Source organism: Labeo rohita, chromosome 15, assembly GCF_022985175.1.
Source record: "Labeo rohita strain BAU-BD-2019 chromosome 15, IGBB_LRoh.1.0, whole genome shotgun sequence".
NCBI lineage: Eukaryota > Metazoa > Chordata > Actinopteri > Cypriniformes > Cyprinidae > Labeo > Labeo rohita.
In genome coordinates, this window is record NC_066883.1 from 28,003,188 (window position 1) to 28,020,400 (window position 17,213).

A 17,213-nucleotide genomic window follows, 5' to 3' on the forward strand; every position below is an offset into this window, starting at 1 on the left:
TCTGATAACCATCTGAAAATGGATGGACTTTTATAGGTTCCGTTTATTTAGAATTATGGCGGTCATCCCCAGGGGCCTTTTGTACACAGTTGGGGTCTATGAATGTAAAAAGCTCACATTATTTACATCAGAGGGGGATTTTGTTAGATGTATGTTGTTCCCGTGCTTGTTTTCCACTCCCTGAACAAGAAAAATGTTGGGAGGACACAACGGGATTTGTTTTAGAAAGAAAAAAGTGGTGTAATAAATGTCTGCGTCTGTGTTTATGTGTGTGTCCCTGTCCCATGTCAATGTGTGTGTGAAATAGAGAGGCGTTGTTCTGGGTCTTGTATTGTCCCTGGGAGCAGCTCAATGCTCAGAGGCTCCTCTGCAGAGCGCTGATGTAATGTTCCGTCTGAGCCCATCTCTTGTTTGCAGAGTCACATGTAACGCATCAGGCTGCCGTCGTAATCATCCAGACTGGCACTGGAGCGCAGACTGTTTGCTATCACTGTTATAAACTGGTTTTCTGAAGAAAATGAGAGTGGTGCTTGGAAAATGCCATGATGGTAGTATGTTAGCTAGAGTGTTGCTGTCTGGTTGCTGGGGTGCTCTGAGTAGTGAGTCGCAGGGGGTAGTAAAAGTATTCTCTTGCTAGTTGGTTACACTTACAGTATTATGACAGTCATCTTGTAGCAACCTGATTGAATCGCATTTATTCACTAGAAACCAATTTTTTTTAGTTTCAAGACAGAATTATTGCTTTGTCTGAAGTCATCAGTCAGTGTAGTTTCAACTTTTTTAATAAAAAAAAATCAATCCCTGAATTTCAGTTGAAGTTACACTACTCGAACTGACCGTTCATAAAGACCTGCCCCCCTTCGTTGCAGTTGCAATGTCCAACAAACTATCCGCTATACGCCACACAGTGAAAAATACACAGCAAAGCAAAGAGAAAACTTTCAACGCGCCAACAGAGCAGGTTACTTTAAGTATGAAACAAAGTCTCAGGGCCCTATTTTAAGGATCTAAGCAGATGGTCTAAAGTGCACGGTGCATTTAGTGTGTTTCCGAATCCACTTTCACTGTTTTAAGGATGGGAAAAATGGTCGGCGCGCCCGGTGCATGGTCTAAAAGGGTTGTCCGTATTCTCTTAATGAGTCATGGGTGGGTTTTGGGCATAACGTGGATTAAACCAATCAGATTCTCATCTCCCATTCCCTTTAAGAGCCAGTTGCGTTTGCGCCATGGCGGATTTGCTATTTACACGGCGGAAGAGAGCAGGGCTGCCGTTAAGGGGGGGCATTCACAAACCGAGCCCCCTAAAATGAGTTATTGTTCACCCTTTGCATCCTCTCCCCTCCTTGCTGAACGTGATCGTTTTTGAAAGTGAAACCAAAAAAACAGCTTGAAATAATAAAGTGATTGACTATCCATTATGACATGTAGGCATTTTTATATTTCTGTAGACAATAATCATCTTTTACATTGTAATCCTTTCATTTTTAATATTTGGCATGTTTGTGTGCTGCTGCATGTCCCTGTGTGTGTAATTAGCAGAGTGTATGTGCGTTGTGCACCTGCCTAAAGGTGCATGTTACTAACATGCTCTTTCAATAACAAAAAAACATTGCGCCATTGACTTTCAGTTGTTCAATGGAGCAGTCTATTTCAGTTGCCTCAAAATAACAACACGCCAACAATGCACCTGAACACACCCCGTTTTCAGACCAGCACGCCCGTGGGCGCACAAATGGGCACAAATGCATTTGCTATTTGAAGAATGTGGCGCAGGACGTGAAAATGATAACTACGTCAGGCTGAAACTAGCAATAAACACTTTTTTTTTTTTATAGTGTGCCATTTTGTGGCTCTTTAGTGTGTCATGACAGATCACTATAGCGCCTCAGTTCAACCAGCATGTTAACCGATGATCTCTTCATCTTTACTAGTTATAGGATGAAATAAACATGAAGGAACATCAAAAGGTATTTAAACTGCTGAAAGACTTAAAACACACCATTTTCAAGTTCAAGTGTACCGATGTTAATCTAGCCTCCTGTCTGGTTTGTTTGTCGGACAAAAATGTTAGATTTGATGTTATGATTGATCAAACACCCTGCGAAGGGTCAATTACAAGGGTCAACAATCTGAGCGAAAGACCTCAGCAACAACCAAGTCTTTAAACTATGTTGATGTTTTTACACTACCTTTCAAAAGTTTTTGAACAGTAAGATTTTTAATGTTTTTAAAGCCGTTGCTTCTGCTCACCAACCCTGCATTTATTTGATCCAAAGTACAGCAAAAACAGTAAAATTCTGAAATATTTACTATTTAAAAGAACTGTTTTCTATCTGAATATATTTAAAAATGTAATGTATTCCTGTGATTTCAAAGCTGAATTTTTAATAAATAATAATAATAATAAAAAATGTCTCTTGAACAGCAAATCAGCATATTAGAATGATTTCTGAAGGATCATGTGACACTGAACACTGGAGTAATGATGCAGAAAATTTAGCATTTTAAAATATATTCAAATAGAAAGCAGTTGTTTTTAAATAGTAAAAATATTTCACAATATTACTACTTTTGCTGTATTTTGGATCAAATAAATGCAGGCTTGTTGAGCAGAAGAGACTTCTTTAAATAAACATTAAAAATCTCAAAAGTTCAAAAACTTTTGGCTGGCAGTGTCAAAACGCATATAGTATGAATATTTAGCAGTAAATGTAAAATGAATAGTTTTATATTAAAGTGTCATTTTTTATTTTGATTACACAAAATGCAATGCTTCAGGAAATTGTAGTTTGTTCATCTTTATTTACTGACATTTTAATGCTTGAGATCTGTTTGTGCATTTTGTTTATGCAATGTTTTTATTGCATTTACCAAACCTTGTTGGCATCTCATTTGCTCCCAATGGTGGTTTTCCCATGGGAAGCTTGTGTAATAGAGTCATTCGGTGGAATTCAGAAGCTAGATAGTTTATCTCACTTTACGCCGTCTGTGTTTCTACGTATGTGCAAACAAGGGGGTGAGAGAGAGTGAGTGGGTGAGTGAGTGAGTCTGTGCCCAATCGAATGATGTTTACACTGTTGGTTAGTGGCGGAGGGGAGATCAGGACGTATAGTGTGTACTCAGGGATAAATATAGCCCTGCAGCTATGCCACTGTAGCATGTCAGTCCTCCACACTTGCCCAGGCCTCAGCTAAAAATTCCAGCCTGACCTTCAGTCTCGAGAGGCACTGGACGTTTACACTGCAATAGAGAGCCTTCAGAAGAGGCGAGCACACGTGTGGATTTGTTATCACCTCATTTTCGGACTTTTGTTTCGACTCGTGCCGGGACCGTTACAGTATGGGGCAAGTGGAGGTTGGGAGAAGGTCTCGCTATCACTGAAGTGACTGATAAGGACGTGTGAGGTTTGGAAAACTGGATCCCGTATGCTGCTCTCCTACTATGGACAGCACTGTCATGTGCTGGAATAAAACCAGCATGGTGAACTTCATGAAAGGTCTAGGTAGGTGCTACAAAACAGAGCAGTGAATGAAGATGAACGTGTTAAATTAATAATAGAATTAATAAAATGTGAGTTGAACGAGTGCAAGGCAAGCTTCAAACTTATCTAAATGCATTTATTGGTTTTTAGATATTGTCATATATTGATGGGTCGATGACATTAGGACAGAACAATAAAGTTCATGAACAATAAATATTTGTTGCAGAGTTTTTGAGGTGCGGTGTGTATTAATGAATGATTGTGCGGGTAGGTATAATGCAGTTAAATAAAATTAAAAAATAATACAATTATTATTAGCATAGTATATTATTAACAAACTCCATTATTATTCAATATTTATGAATTAATCAATTTATTATTAAATAATATGTGATCCTGGACCAAAAAAACAGTAGCTCGGGTATATTTGTAACAATAGCTAACAAGACATGATTCAAAATTATCGATTTTTCTTTTATGCCAAAAGTCATTAGGATATTAAGTACAGATTGTGTTCCATGAAAATACTTAGTAAATTTCCTACCGTAAATATATCAAAACTTAATTTTTGCATTAGCAGTATGTATTGCTAAGAACTTGATTTGGACAACTTTACAGGCGATTTTCTCAATATTTTTTTACACCCTTAGATTAGCTATTTTCAAATAGTTGTATCTCAGCCAAATATCGTCCTATCCTAACAAGCAATACATGAATGGAAAGTGTATTTATTCAGCATTCAGTTTAACTTATGACTGGTTTTGTGGTCAAGGGTCACGTGTTACTTAATAACATTTAGTTTTAGCATTTGTGCTAGTATTTACTTCAAGAATATGCTATTTAACCATTAACAGGCATGTAGTGGTGGATATATTTTACATTTATGATTAATTTCTGAATCCTTATTAAATATATTACACTTTAGTTTGAAAAAAAAAAGTAGATTAAAAAAGTTTAAACACTAGTAAAAGTAAAAATGAACTTTTAGACTTGTTTTTAGAGGTGAAATACTGTAGGTGGCAAAGATCTTTTGTTCTATTCAAAGGAAAGCAAAACCCAGTTTAAGCTGTGTGGAACGAAGTCCGTTTTCATCAACATATGATAAGACTGTGTCTAAAACTAGATCCAAATTTGTTGTCAAAATTATCACCGCTGTGACTGTCACATGCCCCCTCTGCAACTCGACCACTGTTACTTACAGTACAGTCCAGTAAGTAGTTTGTGTGTGCGTGTGTGTTTGTGAGCTCTGGGAAGGAGTATTACAACCCCTTGATATGTAGTTGCACCTTCTGCTTCTAGAGTGTTGAAGAAAGCTGGGCGTTACTTTGTGTACACAGGTTGCAGTCGCTGGCAAGCTGCAGAATGAGAAGGAATGAGAAGGATTGGGAAATTCTGAAATGGATTTCACTGTCTGGATTAGGAAACGGTCATTGTCTGGAATACAGTAATGGAGTGTATTCATTCAAATAGTGTTTGACCTCTAAACTAGAACACTAGAAAATCCCTGTGATGTACAGTATCATGCAAAAGTTTGAGAACCCCTCACAGAATCTGTGAAAATGAGTAATTTTAACTAAATAAGAGAGAGCATATAAAATGCATGTTATTTTTTATGTAGTACTGTCCTGAGTAAGATATTTTACATAAAAGATGTTTACATATAGTCTACAAGACCAAAAAAAACAAGAATGTTCTTGGTTCTTAATACTGTGTGTGGTTACCTGGATGATCTACGACAGTAGATCAGAAATTCTCCAGGTCCTGCAGATTCTTGTTTTCCAGCATCTTTTGCATATTTGAATCCTTTCCAGCAGTGACTGTATGATTTTGAGATCCATCTTTTCACACTGAGGACAATTGTGGGACTCAAACACAGCTATTAAAAAAGGTTTAAACATACACTGATGCTGAAAAGAAAATCTGCATTATTTCAGAATACAGTTTAAAGTTTGGAAACCCCTTGCAGAATCTGTACAGAGGGAAACATGACGCATTAAGAGCCAGGGGTGAAAACTTTTGGAATTTAAAGATCAGAGTAAATTGTACTTAATCTGTCTTCCAGGAAACATGCAAGTATTTTCTGTTGTTTCCGAAGAGCAGTACTAAATGGAAAAAAATGATACTTCATTACAAGATAAGAAAAATTTGGACATTCATTCTGTTCAAAAGTTTTCACCCCCCAGCTCCTAATGTATCATGTTTCCTTCTGTACAGATTCTGCAAGGGTTTCCCAAACTTTTGCATTAAACTGTATTCTGAAATAATGCAGATATTTTTTTTATTGAGTTTAGGTATTTTAGGCACAGTAAGAACACCTCATTTCCACATACATGTTTATTTATAATGTTAATGTTTTTTATTTATCTATTTTTGTTTTTTATCTAAAGCTTCACCAGGGTACAGCAAGCCTCCTGTCCCGCCGGTTTGCTGCTCACAGGGTGAGAAGGGGCCTCCCGCCATGATGCCCGTCAGCGTGGACCCTGAGAGCCGGCCGGGCGAATATGTGCTCAAAAGCCTCTTCGCCAACTTCACAACCATCTCTGAGCGCAAAATACGGATCGTCATGGCCGAACCTTTGGTGAGTTACAGTTCTAAATTGTTGAAGGTCTAATTATTCCAGTAACAATACTCACCTGTCTCTGAGGACTGTGGAGATGGTTAACTATATGGACTGTGGGAATGGCTTTTTCAGACTGAATTTATCAAAGAAATATAAGATAATCTGGCTAATCCTTGTTGTAGCTCAGCAAAGGACATCGAACAGGGGTGTTTCCTCTGAGGAGGCAAGGGAGGCAGTGTCTCCTCAAAATATTGGATGAAAACAATTGTGTAGTACAAAAATAAAACAATGCCAATATTACACAACATAACATTAAAAAGTGTATAATTCACTCATTTTTCTAAAGAAACATTGTCCAGCGTCACAGGTAAAGTTAAAATGGAATTCCACATCTCTCTTGCCCCCCCTGAGCCCACTGAGTTTTAACAGACCATATAAAGCGTGCAGCAAGTTTCATGGGTGTAATTGAGAATTAATGGGGGAAAGTCACGTGAGAGGAGGCAGTGACTCCATCGCAATATGATTGGATATGACTGGTTGTGTTTGGCTGTGATTGGTTCATGCGATAAATCCCGCCTCTTGTGTTTGTGCACATTCCGCGTTCACAAATCAGTCAGAATGAACAATATAACGGCATTAATGGGAAGACTAATTTAACAAGTAAGATATAACCACTTTGTTATGTCAAAGTAAGACATAAAATGGTATGAAAACATAATCTGTGGGATTTTTTAGTGAGTAATCAGCTTGGTGAAATTTAAAGTAAATATAATAGTTAAAAGTTAACTATTAAAAAGAATAACTAAACAAGTTCACAAATAAAATATATTGTTAGCTGAAACCCTATTGTAATTGTTAGAATGGTCACAGATCAGCAATCTCCATGTAAAACTGCTTGTGCAGACCAAACAGTAAGTCGTAGAGACTTGAAACTTGGAGGCATGGTAGTACTCGCAATGTGACAACATGATCCAGGCTCGCCCCAATCTGCCTCATGGGTGCGTTACAGCAATCAAAAGTACGAAATCACTTATAACTCCTAAAACGTCAGTCGCAGGCTCAAGTTTCTTATGTCCTCAAGTGTCAGATTCCATTGTGAGCCTGGCGTAATTTTCAGGTATTTTGCATTTTTCTGAAAAACTACTTTTGTGAGCTAGTCTCAGGTTTTCCACCCAATCGGAACTAAACCAGTGCAGAAATATTCTCTGAAGAGTGAATATCAATAATTATTATCACTCACTGTCGCAAACGTTCAAAAGGGGCAAGGCCACTTTTAGTAAAATACCTATAAGTTCTGAACAGAATGAGATATCTCTGCCAAACACTTATGTAAGAGCTCAATCTGAGGTCACAGGCAGAAAGTGGCAGAGCTTGGCCACTTGGTGGCGCTATAAGATATAAAAATGACTATAACTGTGCAACCTTTTGTCCTATTAACACGAAAAATCGGTGTGTGCTGTCTTGGTCTGAAGTGCAACAGGTGTCTACAAGGACATTTGCGTATCTCAAAAAACATATTTAGAGTACCTGTTAGACAAGGTTAACGGAGGCCGATCAGAACGAAACTCTGTAAGTTGTAAGTTAGATGTAAGTTAGACAAGAATATCTCAGATTGAGGTGTTGTGTTGCTGGATGTAATAATGAACATCATCATTTACTCCCGACATCTGAGCCACTGAAGATGCAGTGGATTATGTTTGTTTGTGTAGGGAATGCAGCTCCTGATGTACATATATCCGTCTATGTCCACGCGAATCATTCGTGATCCAGCTTCACTTACAGCAGAAGTGAGTGTAAGGGTTTTTTTATGAATCTTTGCGTTCGCCTTTCCTAATAACGTGCTAATTAGCAAGTTTAGACACTAAACGCGGCTACATGCGGCTAAAGTAAACAGGCTCGTCACTCCACAGAGAGAAGAGGGGGCGGGGTGAGCAGAGCTCATTTGCATTTAAAGGAATAATCCCCTCAGAATGGGATGATTTTTGCAGAGCTGATTTTGACAAGGTAAAAAAGGATGTTGTTTTACATAACCATTGAGATTTTTTTAACCAAAGTATATTATAGACTTTTCATTAAGACCCTAAAGAATCATATCAACTTGTGGAAAATGGGCATCTGATGACCCCTTTAATGAAACCTGCTGAGCACATGAGACAGATGATTCTAAACAAACATGCAAAGTTTTAAGAGGATCAGACCACAGCTGGCACTTTAACAGTCATAAACATAAAAAAACCATATATTTTTATGGTAAATTACGTGGATCTGCCAAAAATGCTTTTTTAAATGACTGATTTAGGTGGTTACATGCTTGCTAGGTAATTTCCTTTTTTATATGTGCTTAAATGCCTTATAGTGCTTGATCGCTCCTTGCATCCTCTGGCTTCAGTTATTATGTTTGAATAAATGTAAAATGCTTAAAAAACTAACTTTCATACTTGGCTTTAATAAACAGAATATTGATTACATTGTTAATGTAAAAATATAAAATCGATTTTTTTTTCAGATAGGGTAAGTAATGTTTATTTAAACACAAAAATGCGAATAGGACATGAATTTTTATTTGATTAAAAAAAACTTTCAGTTCACTTTCCCTTCTCCTTTCAGAACACCACCGCACACCACTGACGTCTATGTATGGTTCTTGTCAATAGAAATTAAATTTATACTTGCCAGGCATGGAAAATACAGATGATGTTTGTGTTACAATACTTGCTCTTTACAAAGGAGATTGTTTATCTCTAAAGACCTTGTACACTTACCAGGCTTGTTAGTATTTCCCAGACAACAGGCAGATTTACCTGCATGCGTGTTTAACAGCGAGCTGCTAGTTTCATGGCCGACAGTCAGGCTAGTGTTAATTAACCTTTCCCAGGACAGATATATTGTATCCCCAAAACAGCTGCCAAAAGGATGAGCTCATCGTCTTTTAATTTTTAGTGAAATAAACAGAGATCAGTTTGTTTGATAACTGGTATATACTTATATAAAGAATAATATGACCTGGAGTATCTGCAATTTATTTGCACAACAACATCCCTGTGACTGACCGTATTTGAACCGTAAATAGAGCAATTCATAAATGCAGTATCTTTTTTTTTTTGTTTCTGAATATTATTTACTTTTCTGTTTCTTCGGATGCAAATGTTTTTATGGGTTGGACATGTCTGGAAATACCCCAGTCCTTTGATTCAGAAGTGGAGAAAGGTCCTGCAAGAGCATAAGGCGGTCCATTAACCTCTTATAAAAGCCTTGAGGGATATTGCCCTGTCCTTGTCTGCCCTCTCATCTGTTTCTCCCTCAAATGACTCAAGCAACTGAAATATTTATTAACCTAAGACAAAAGAGGTGCTTCAGTGGGTTGAATGAGCTCAAATTAAATTTAACACAGTCTGAAAGTGTTATGTCTGACAAGCCTAGTAGGGTCAGAGAAGGCCTAGAATCCGCATAACAAAATGATAATACTATTTGAATATCCAAATCACTTATTAGCATTGCTGTCACCTGAAAAGAAACCACACATAATTCTTAATTGTAGTATTTTATGTTACCTAAGTAGGAGAACGAAATCAGTTTCGTTTTTTATACAAGCTGTGTTGTTTAATCAGCACGTCTGATCTGTGATAGTTGCTAAGATTAGCTTATTCACATTGTAAGATTCTGCAGGTTGTCCTGTTTGTATATACACACTGTTGTTTAAACGTTTGGCGTCAGGAATATTTTTTCTCCTCAGAAAAAAAGTACTTTAAGAATGCATTAAATTCATATTGTTGTTTTTACAGGAAAAACCTCTGGTAAAGTCTCTTCAGAGAGGTGAGGATCCGCAGTTTGACCAAGTAAGTACTGTTTGCTTTCTGCCCCCCTGAACATATGCACAAGTCCCCACGTCCAGTATGTGGACAGATGTCCTAGCGGAAAGACAAGAGACTGCCTTTTAGCTTCCCGGCTGAGCCAAAAAATTAATCTGACTTTTTGAATTATTAAAAGAGATTCATGGATCTGTCTGGCCTTTAAAACATTCAAAGTGACCTCGGTAAAAGCCTGATGTGGTTTTTGGCTTGTCTGGCTGTCTGGGAGTGAACAAGTCCATTTGCATCTCTGATAGATTAGATAAGAAAGTTTTATGCCTCAAATTCGCAATACGTAGGAGACATTGCATGCTCCATCACATCAGTACACGAGGCATTACTTCTCTGTAATTTAAGCATAATTGCTTAAGATTATTTTATATAGGGCTCAACAAAAAGAACTATACATAATTTTCATTACAGACTTCTAGTTTTTTTTTGTTTTGTTTTGTTTTTTTGCCGTTTGATCCAAAAATGTGAGAACATAATTATATGAAATAAATATATAAATACTAGTGCTGTCAAACAATTAATCGTGATTAATCGCCATTAATCGCATCAAAAATAAAAGTTTGTGTTTACAAAATATATTTATGTGTACTTTGTATATTTATATATTTAAGAAAAGTATGTCGAAAGTATGTCGTTTATATATTAAATATATTTATTAGTACTGTCAAATGATTAATCGTGATTAATCGCATCTAAAATAATTTTTTGTTTGCACGATATGTGTGTGTACTGTGCACTTTTATAATATGTATATATAAATACACAAACATGCATGTATATACTTAAGAAAAACATGTTTATATATTAAAATATATTTATATATAATATAAATTATATGAATCTAAATATATACATGTAAATATTTTCAAAATATGTACTGTATATGTGTGTTGTTATATATACATAATGAGTATAGACAGTACACACACTTATATTAGGTAAACAAAAACTTACTTTGGATGCAATTAATTGCGATTAATCCTTTGACAGCACTAATAAATATAAATATATATACATGTAAATACATATAAATATTTTCAAAATATATACTGTATGTGTGTGTATTTGTACATACATAATAAATATACACAGTACACACATATTAGACAAACAAAAAACTTATATTTTGGATGCAGTTATTCACGATTAATCGATTGACAGTGCTAATAAATACATACATATATATAGAAAGAGAGACAGGCAAAAGAGGCAAAATTTGAATTTTTAAATTTCTAAATGTAAATGAAGAGTTCATTAGCAAAAACAGATAATTCCGTTTTTAAAATTTTCTAAAATCAAGTTTTTTCATTGTGCATTCCAACTAATCTCGATCAAACTGCATTTGGGATATTTTAATTAAGTAACACAATAAAACACGATAAACACATGATAACATTAAAAAAACATGATTTTTTAAAATAAAAAAGGAGTTATCTATTTTTGCAAATAAATTCTTCAAATATGGAATTAAATTAATTTTAAATTTTGCATTGTTGGGGTATGAGCAACCAGAAAAAAATCTTTATTGTTGAGCTTTGTTATGTGAATTTCAAACTCTATTTTTACAGTTAACTCATTTGTAAATGAATGACAAATGACAAATGTGTAAAAATATAAATATTATGTAAAATTAATGTAAATATAACAAAAACAGAATTATGCATATATTTAAAATATGATAAACATATAATAAAATGTAAATACGGAATTTTTAATTTAAATGCGTAAGAAGTATATATAATTCTAATAGGGCTGTCAAATGATTAATCGCGATTAATCTCACACAAAATAAAAGTTTGAGTTTGTCTAATATATGTGTGTGTACCGTGTGTAATTATTATGTATATATAAATACAAGCACATTCAAGTATATATTTAAGAAATATTTACAAGTATATGTATTTATTATAATTTTTATAGAATTTATAGTATAAATAAAAATATTTTGTACATAACATATTTCTCTTAAATATATACATTAATTTGTGTGTATTTTTATATACATATTAATTACACACAGTACACACGTATATAAGGCAAACTCAAACTTTTATTTTGTATGCGATTAATTGCAATTAATCGTTTGACATTCCTAAATTTTAAACTTGCAGCCAGTCAGGGCAAGTAAAAAATCTGAATCAAAAGCCAGACTAAGCAATCAGAAAAAAAACGTATTGTTTGCTATGTTATTTGAATATTATTCCTAAACTTTATCATTGCAATTAACTAATGTGTAAATGAATAACAAAAGTATCTACAATAAACAATAAATAGACAAAATGTCTAAAATACTGAGTTTATTTTCATATAACCTTGAGTAAATGTATTAAGAGCCCAGAATGAAAGGTCTTTTTATTGCTGGCTTGGGTGGAGTGTGTGTTCCCTACCCTGAGTTTGTAAGTTTGTTTCTGTATGCACGTATATGTGTGTGTGTTGAAGGCAGGTGAATAGCAGCCTCATTCAGAACTCACAGGGCTGCGTTTGTACCCATGATCCCCTGGGCTTTTCAGCAGCCTCTGTGAGAGGGGATTCTTCTCCCAGGATTCATCAGGGAATGAAGGGCTCGCTGTGTTCACCCTCGGCCCCTGAACACCACCCTTTCTCCCTCCCTTTCCTATGTGTTGAGTCCTCACGAGGGACCGCCTTTCCTTCCTGCACTCATTACCCAAACTCCCTCCTCTTTTCTCGCTTTCTTTGCATCTTGGATGCACATTTAAAACACATGTTTGCACAAAGTCCCTGCTTTCACCAACACCACACTCAAAATAACTTTCTCCTGAATATGCACTATGAAATACATGGCCTACATAGGTGTATTTTTAGTTTGTTTATGTGGAGATTAATACATGATCTCTTTTTTTTTTTCAGTTGATCAGCACAATGAGCTCCTTGGCTGAATATTGCCTACCATCGATCTTGCGCACCCTGTTCGACTGGTACAAAAGACAGAATGGAGTTGACGATGAATCCCACGAGTATAGACCGCGATCAAATACAAAGTCCAAAAAGTAAGTCCTTTTTGTAGATAAGGCAGATCATTTAAGCTTAAAGTATTGATTTCTTTCAAAAAATGTATTAAAAAGTCTTTCTGTGAGACTGCAATGCAATATTATCGCTTGACCTGATAATTTCAATGAAAACTGGATGATTTGACACAATAGTGCCAGAATAGCTCAGTGACATCAGATAGCCAAGTGGGTGTTGAGTGACTCAGATGTTTCTGTGACTTCTGCTTCCTGTAGCCAGAGTGCAAAACTCCATTTCATCATTGAGAAATGATATTTTAGTCTGTGAATGTGTGAGAGGGTGGGAGCAAAATTGGCTTACATAATCTGTTTACATTCTCTCTCTCTGTTTTTCCCAGTGATGAGCAGCAGAAAGATTATCTGCTGGAGAGGAGAGACCTAGCCATCGACTTTATCTTCTCTCTTGTGCTCATAGAGGTTCTCAAACAGGTAATGCGCACTTTGATTTGCATCTAAATAAGTTTGGATGCAAATGTAACTAACAGATGTTAAAGATGTAACCAAATATTCAAGAATAAGGAGAACTAAATATACAAGTTTTTCTGTGAATCATAGATTCAGTGATCTATGGTGGTTACTGACTTGCCAGACCATCAAAATTGTCCCAGTCATCTTTTAATTTTTATTTAAAACCAAAGCAGTACTGCTTATTGTTTCCAACAAAATGGCAAATTGAGATTTTTCTTGGCAAGTTTTATGCCGTTTGTGCCATTTTCAGGTGTTGTATTTAAACAAACTCCTCCTAGAGACTTAAATAGATCAACTTCAAATTTGGTCAGTCTAATCGAAAGTCCTTTGTGACATTAAATTGCGAAGATCTTGAGTGTTTGTTGAAGGGCGTGTCCGTGGCGGCCTGGCGAACTTTGATGTTTCGCCATGAAACGGAAAGTTTATTTAAATTCAGGCATACTATGTCCTATCTGCACCAAAATTAACGTTTGATAAGAGTCATGTCCTGAACACGTCCATGCCCATATTCAATTATAGACATAGCGCCACCTGCTGGCAACATAAAATGGCATGTTTAATGCTCCAACAAACTCCTAGAGATTTAATGACTTCAACATTATATTCGGTCAGTCTAATCTAGTGGCCTTTGCCATGTTAAATTGCGAAGATCTTGAGTTTTCGTTAAAGGGTGTGTCCGTGGCGGCCTGACAAAGTTCGATGTTTCGCCATGTAAAAGGAACTTTTTATAACTCAGCCATACAATGTCCGATCTGCCCCAAACTTCACCAGTTCGATAAAAGTGCTGGCCTGAACACATCTAAAAGCCAGTATTCTGTTCTCAAACAGGTAACGCACACTTTGATATGCATCTAAATAAGTTTGGATGCAAATGTAACTAACAGATGTTAAAGATGCAACCAAATATGTACTAAATGTACAAGTTTGTCTATGGATCATGGATCACCAGTGACCATCAAAATTGTCCCAATCAATTTAAAATTGTGTAAAACCAAAGCAGTACTGTTTATTGTTTCCTTTGGCAACAAAATGGCAAATTTAGCCATAGATTCGGCTTTTTCTCAGTAAGTTTTGTGTCGTTTTTGCCATTTTCAGGTGTTGTATTTAAACAAACTCCTCCTAGAAATTGAAACAGATCAACATCAGATTTGGTCTGTGTAATCTAAAGCCCTTTGTGACGTTAAATTGCGAAGATCTTGAGTTTTCGTTAAAGGGCGTGTCCGTGGCGGTCTGACAAACTTCAATGTTTTGTCATGAAACAGGAAGTTGTTATAATTCAGTCATACAATGTCTGATCTGTACCAAAATTAACGTTTGATAAGAGTCATGTCCTGAACACGTCCATGCCCGTTTTCAGTTATAGACGTAGCACCACCTGCTGGCAAAAGGAAGTGGCATGTTTAATGCTCCAACAAACTCCTCCTAGAGATTTAATGACTTAATTTAATCTAGAGGCCTTTGCCATATTAAATTTCGAAGATCTTGAGTTTTCATGGTGGCCTGACAAAGTTTGATGTTTCACCATGTAAAAGGAAGTTGTTGTAACTTAGTAATACAATGTCCAACCTGCTGCAAACTTCACCTGTTTGATTAGAGTGCTGGCTTGAACACATCTAAAGGCCAATTTTCTGTTTTCAAACAGGTGACACACATTTTGATTTGCATCTAAATATGTTTGGATGCAAATATAGCTAACAGATGTAACCAAATATTCGGAAGTGAGAAGAACTAAATGTACAAGTTTGTCTATGGACCATGGATCACCAATGATCTATGTTGGTTACTGCCTTGCCAGACCATCAGAATTGTCCTATTCATCTTAAAATTGTGTAAAACCATAGAAGTACGGTTTATTGTTTCCTTTGGCAACAAAATTGGCAAATTTAGACATGGATTTAGTTTCTGATATACAATTTAGTGATTATAATACAAAGATATTTGAGATCACAGAAAACCATAATTGGCCAATCAGAATGAAATATTCAAGAGAGCCATGTTATAAAAAGTGATATTGTTTGTGTTTTTTGGCCAGATGCCTCTCCACCCGGTTGTGGATGGTTTGGTCCATGAAGTCATTAACTTGGCTTTTAAGCACTTTAAGTATAAAGAGGGGTAAGAGACTTTTTCCTCCTTTGAATTCTCTATTGTATATGATTAATAAGACATAGAAATTAATCATTTGTTTTTTATGACCAGGTATCATGGTCCCAACACTGCCAACATGCATATTGTAGCTGATCTCTATGCAGAAGTAATCGGAGTCTTAGCACAAGCAAAGTAAGTACTTAATCCAACAATGACAACAGTGTTTTTATTTAATAGTGTCGAGCTGTGTTTTTGAAATGTGCAATAAACATACTTGGTCTGGAAATCTGCCTTTGAGTTTCTAGATCTTCAGAAGCACATGCTTTCAAGTGGTTTGGATGCTTAGCATCCTCCAAGTGTCATTCCTATAATCTGTATGCTACTCTACAAAACAACTCTGCCTTTCTTGTTGTTGCAGAACAGTTGCTTCTGTGTGTCTGTTTTATTTCCTCCTGGGTGAAATATTCTGGGAAACTGTTGTCTGTTGGTCCTTGCTTGGCGTAAGACATGTTACCAGGCCTCTGGTTGTCTTATTTGATAGCGCAGGGTCTAACTTGTGATGCTGTGCATTTTAACCTGCATTTTATTTGATTTTATTTTATATTTCTAATTTAAGGGTTCCCACAATCATGGAAAACCTGAAAGTTTACTTTTGTAAAACTTTTTTTTACCTTTTTAAAACTTCAAAGCCACAGAAATGAAAAAAAAAATCTTAAAAGGTCTAAAAGTTTTTTCCTGCCTTACATTTCATCTAACATATAATCACCTCGATTACTCTCTGTAAGTGCTTGTGAAGAATAAGGCTTGCCCTCAAGCCACTGATTTATCTGTCAATCATAATTTCTTTTTGTAGATTTCCTGCTGTCAAAAAGAGGTTCATGAGTGAGCTGAAGGAGCTCCGTCAAAAAGAGCAGAGCCCATACGTTGTCCAAAGCACCATTAGCCTCATCATGGGCGTAAAGTTCTTCAGAGTCAAAATGTACCCCGTAGAAGAGTTTGAAGCCTCCTTTCAGTTCATGCAGGTAAATGTAGAATATAAAGACATTTAATGATCTTCCTTTCCTAGTTTATCCTGAATATAGAGACTCAGTCCAGTGATATTAGCTCTCAGGAATATGAAAGCTAGACATTTTTCACTGCCGTACTCTTTTTTTGTTACAGGAGTGTGCGCAGTATTTCCTGGAAGTGAAGGACAAAGACATCAAACATGCTTTGGCGGGACTCTTTGTGGAAATTCTAGTTCCCGTAGCAGCGGTTAGATAAATGTTATAAAGATCTGTCAAACTGGATGTTATTTTCATGTGTTTTGCACATTACAAACCACTCACACACCGCCTTATGTGACCAGTTGGTAAAGTAATTGTTTTAAGAAAATTTCACCCTTTTTAATCATTATTTGTCATTTTGATCCTTTCTTTGATAGGCTGTCAAGAATGAGGTGAATGTTCCTTGTTTAAGAAACTTCGTGGAGAGCTTGTATGACACCACTTTGGACCTTTCAACAAGAAAGAAGCATTCTCTGGTCAGTCTGGTTTTCGTAAGTGTTTCATACTGTTTAAGAGCACTTTGAACACTGTGTACCCTTCTCGCTGTTTTTTTTAGGCTCTGTACCCTCTAGTGACATGCCTGCTGTGTGTCAGCCAAAAGCAGTTCTTCCTCAACAGATGGCATGTCTTCCTCAACAACTGCCTCTCTAATTTGAAGGTATGTAGTTTCATGGTGTTCTATTTGTT

At 36.1% G+C, this 17,213-nt stretch overlaps 1 protein-coding gene across 7 annotated transcripts in view; it reads left to right on the plus strand.

The window, feature by feature from the left end:
• frya (furry homolog a (Drosophila)) overlaps positions 1–17,213 on the plus strand; it is an 89,808-nt gene that overhangs the window by 18,722 nt on the left and 53,873 nt on the right. For 6 of the 7 annotated variants that reach the window (XM_051128760.1, XM_051128755.1, XM_051128756.1 and 3 more), the window contains exons 2-11: positions 5,869–6,059; positions 9,824–9,877; positions 12,770–12,909; positions 13,266–13,356; positions 15,428–15,507; positions 15,592–15,672; positions 16,334–16,502; positions 16,642–16,734; positions 16,904–17,002; positions 17,083–17,184. In XM_051128760.1, coding sequence (XP_050984717.1) covers positions 5,940–6,059; positions 9,824–9,877; positions 12,770–12,909; positions 13,266–13,356; positions 15,428–15,507; positions 15,592–15,672; positions 16,334–16,502; positions 16,642–16,734; positions 16,904–17,002; positions 17,083–17,184 — 1,029 coding nt within the window. In that variant the 5' untranslated portion in view covers positions 5,869–5,939. Of the gene's footprint in view, positions 1–3,137; positions 3,503–5,868; positions 6,060–9,823; positions 9,878–12,769; positions 12,910–13,265; positions 13,357–15,427; positions 15,508–15,591; positions 15,673–16,333; positions 16,503–16,641; positions 16,735–16,903; positions 17,003–17,082; positions 17,185–17,213 lie in introns of those variants that run through there. The other variant, XM_051128759.1, reaches the window with a different exon arrangement.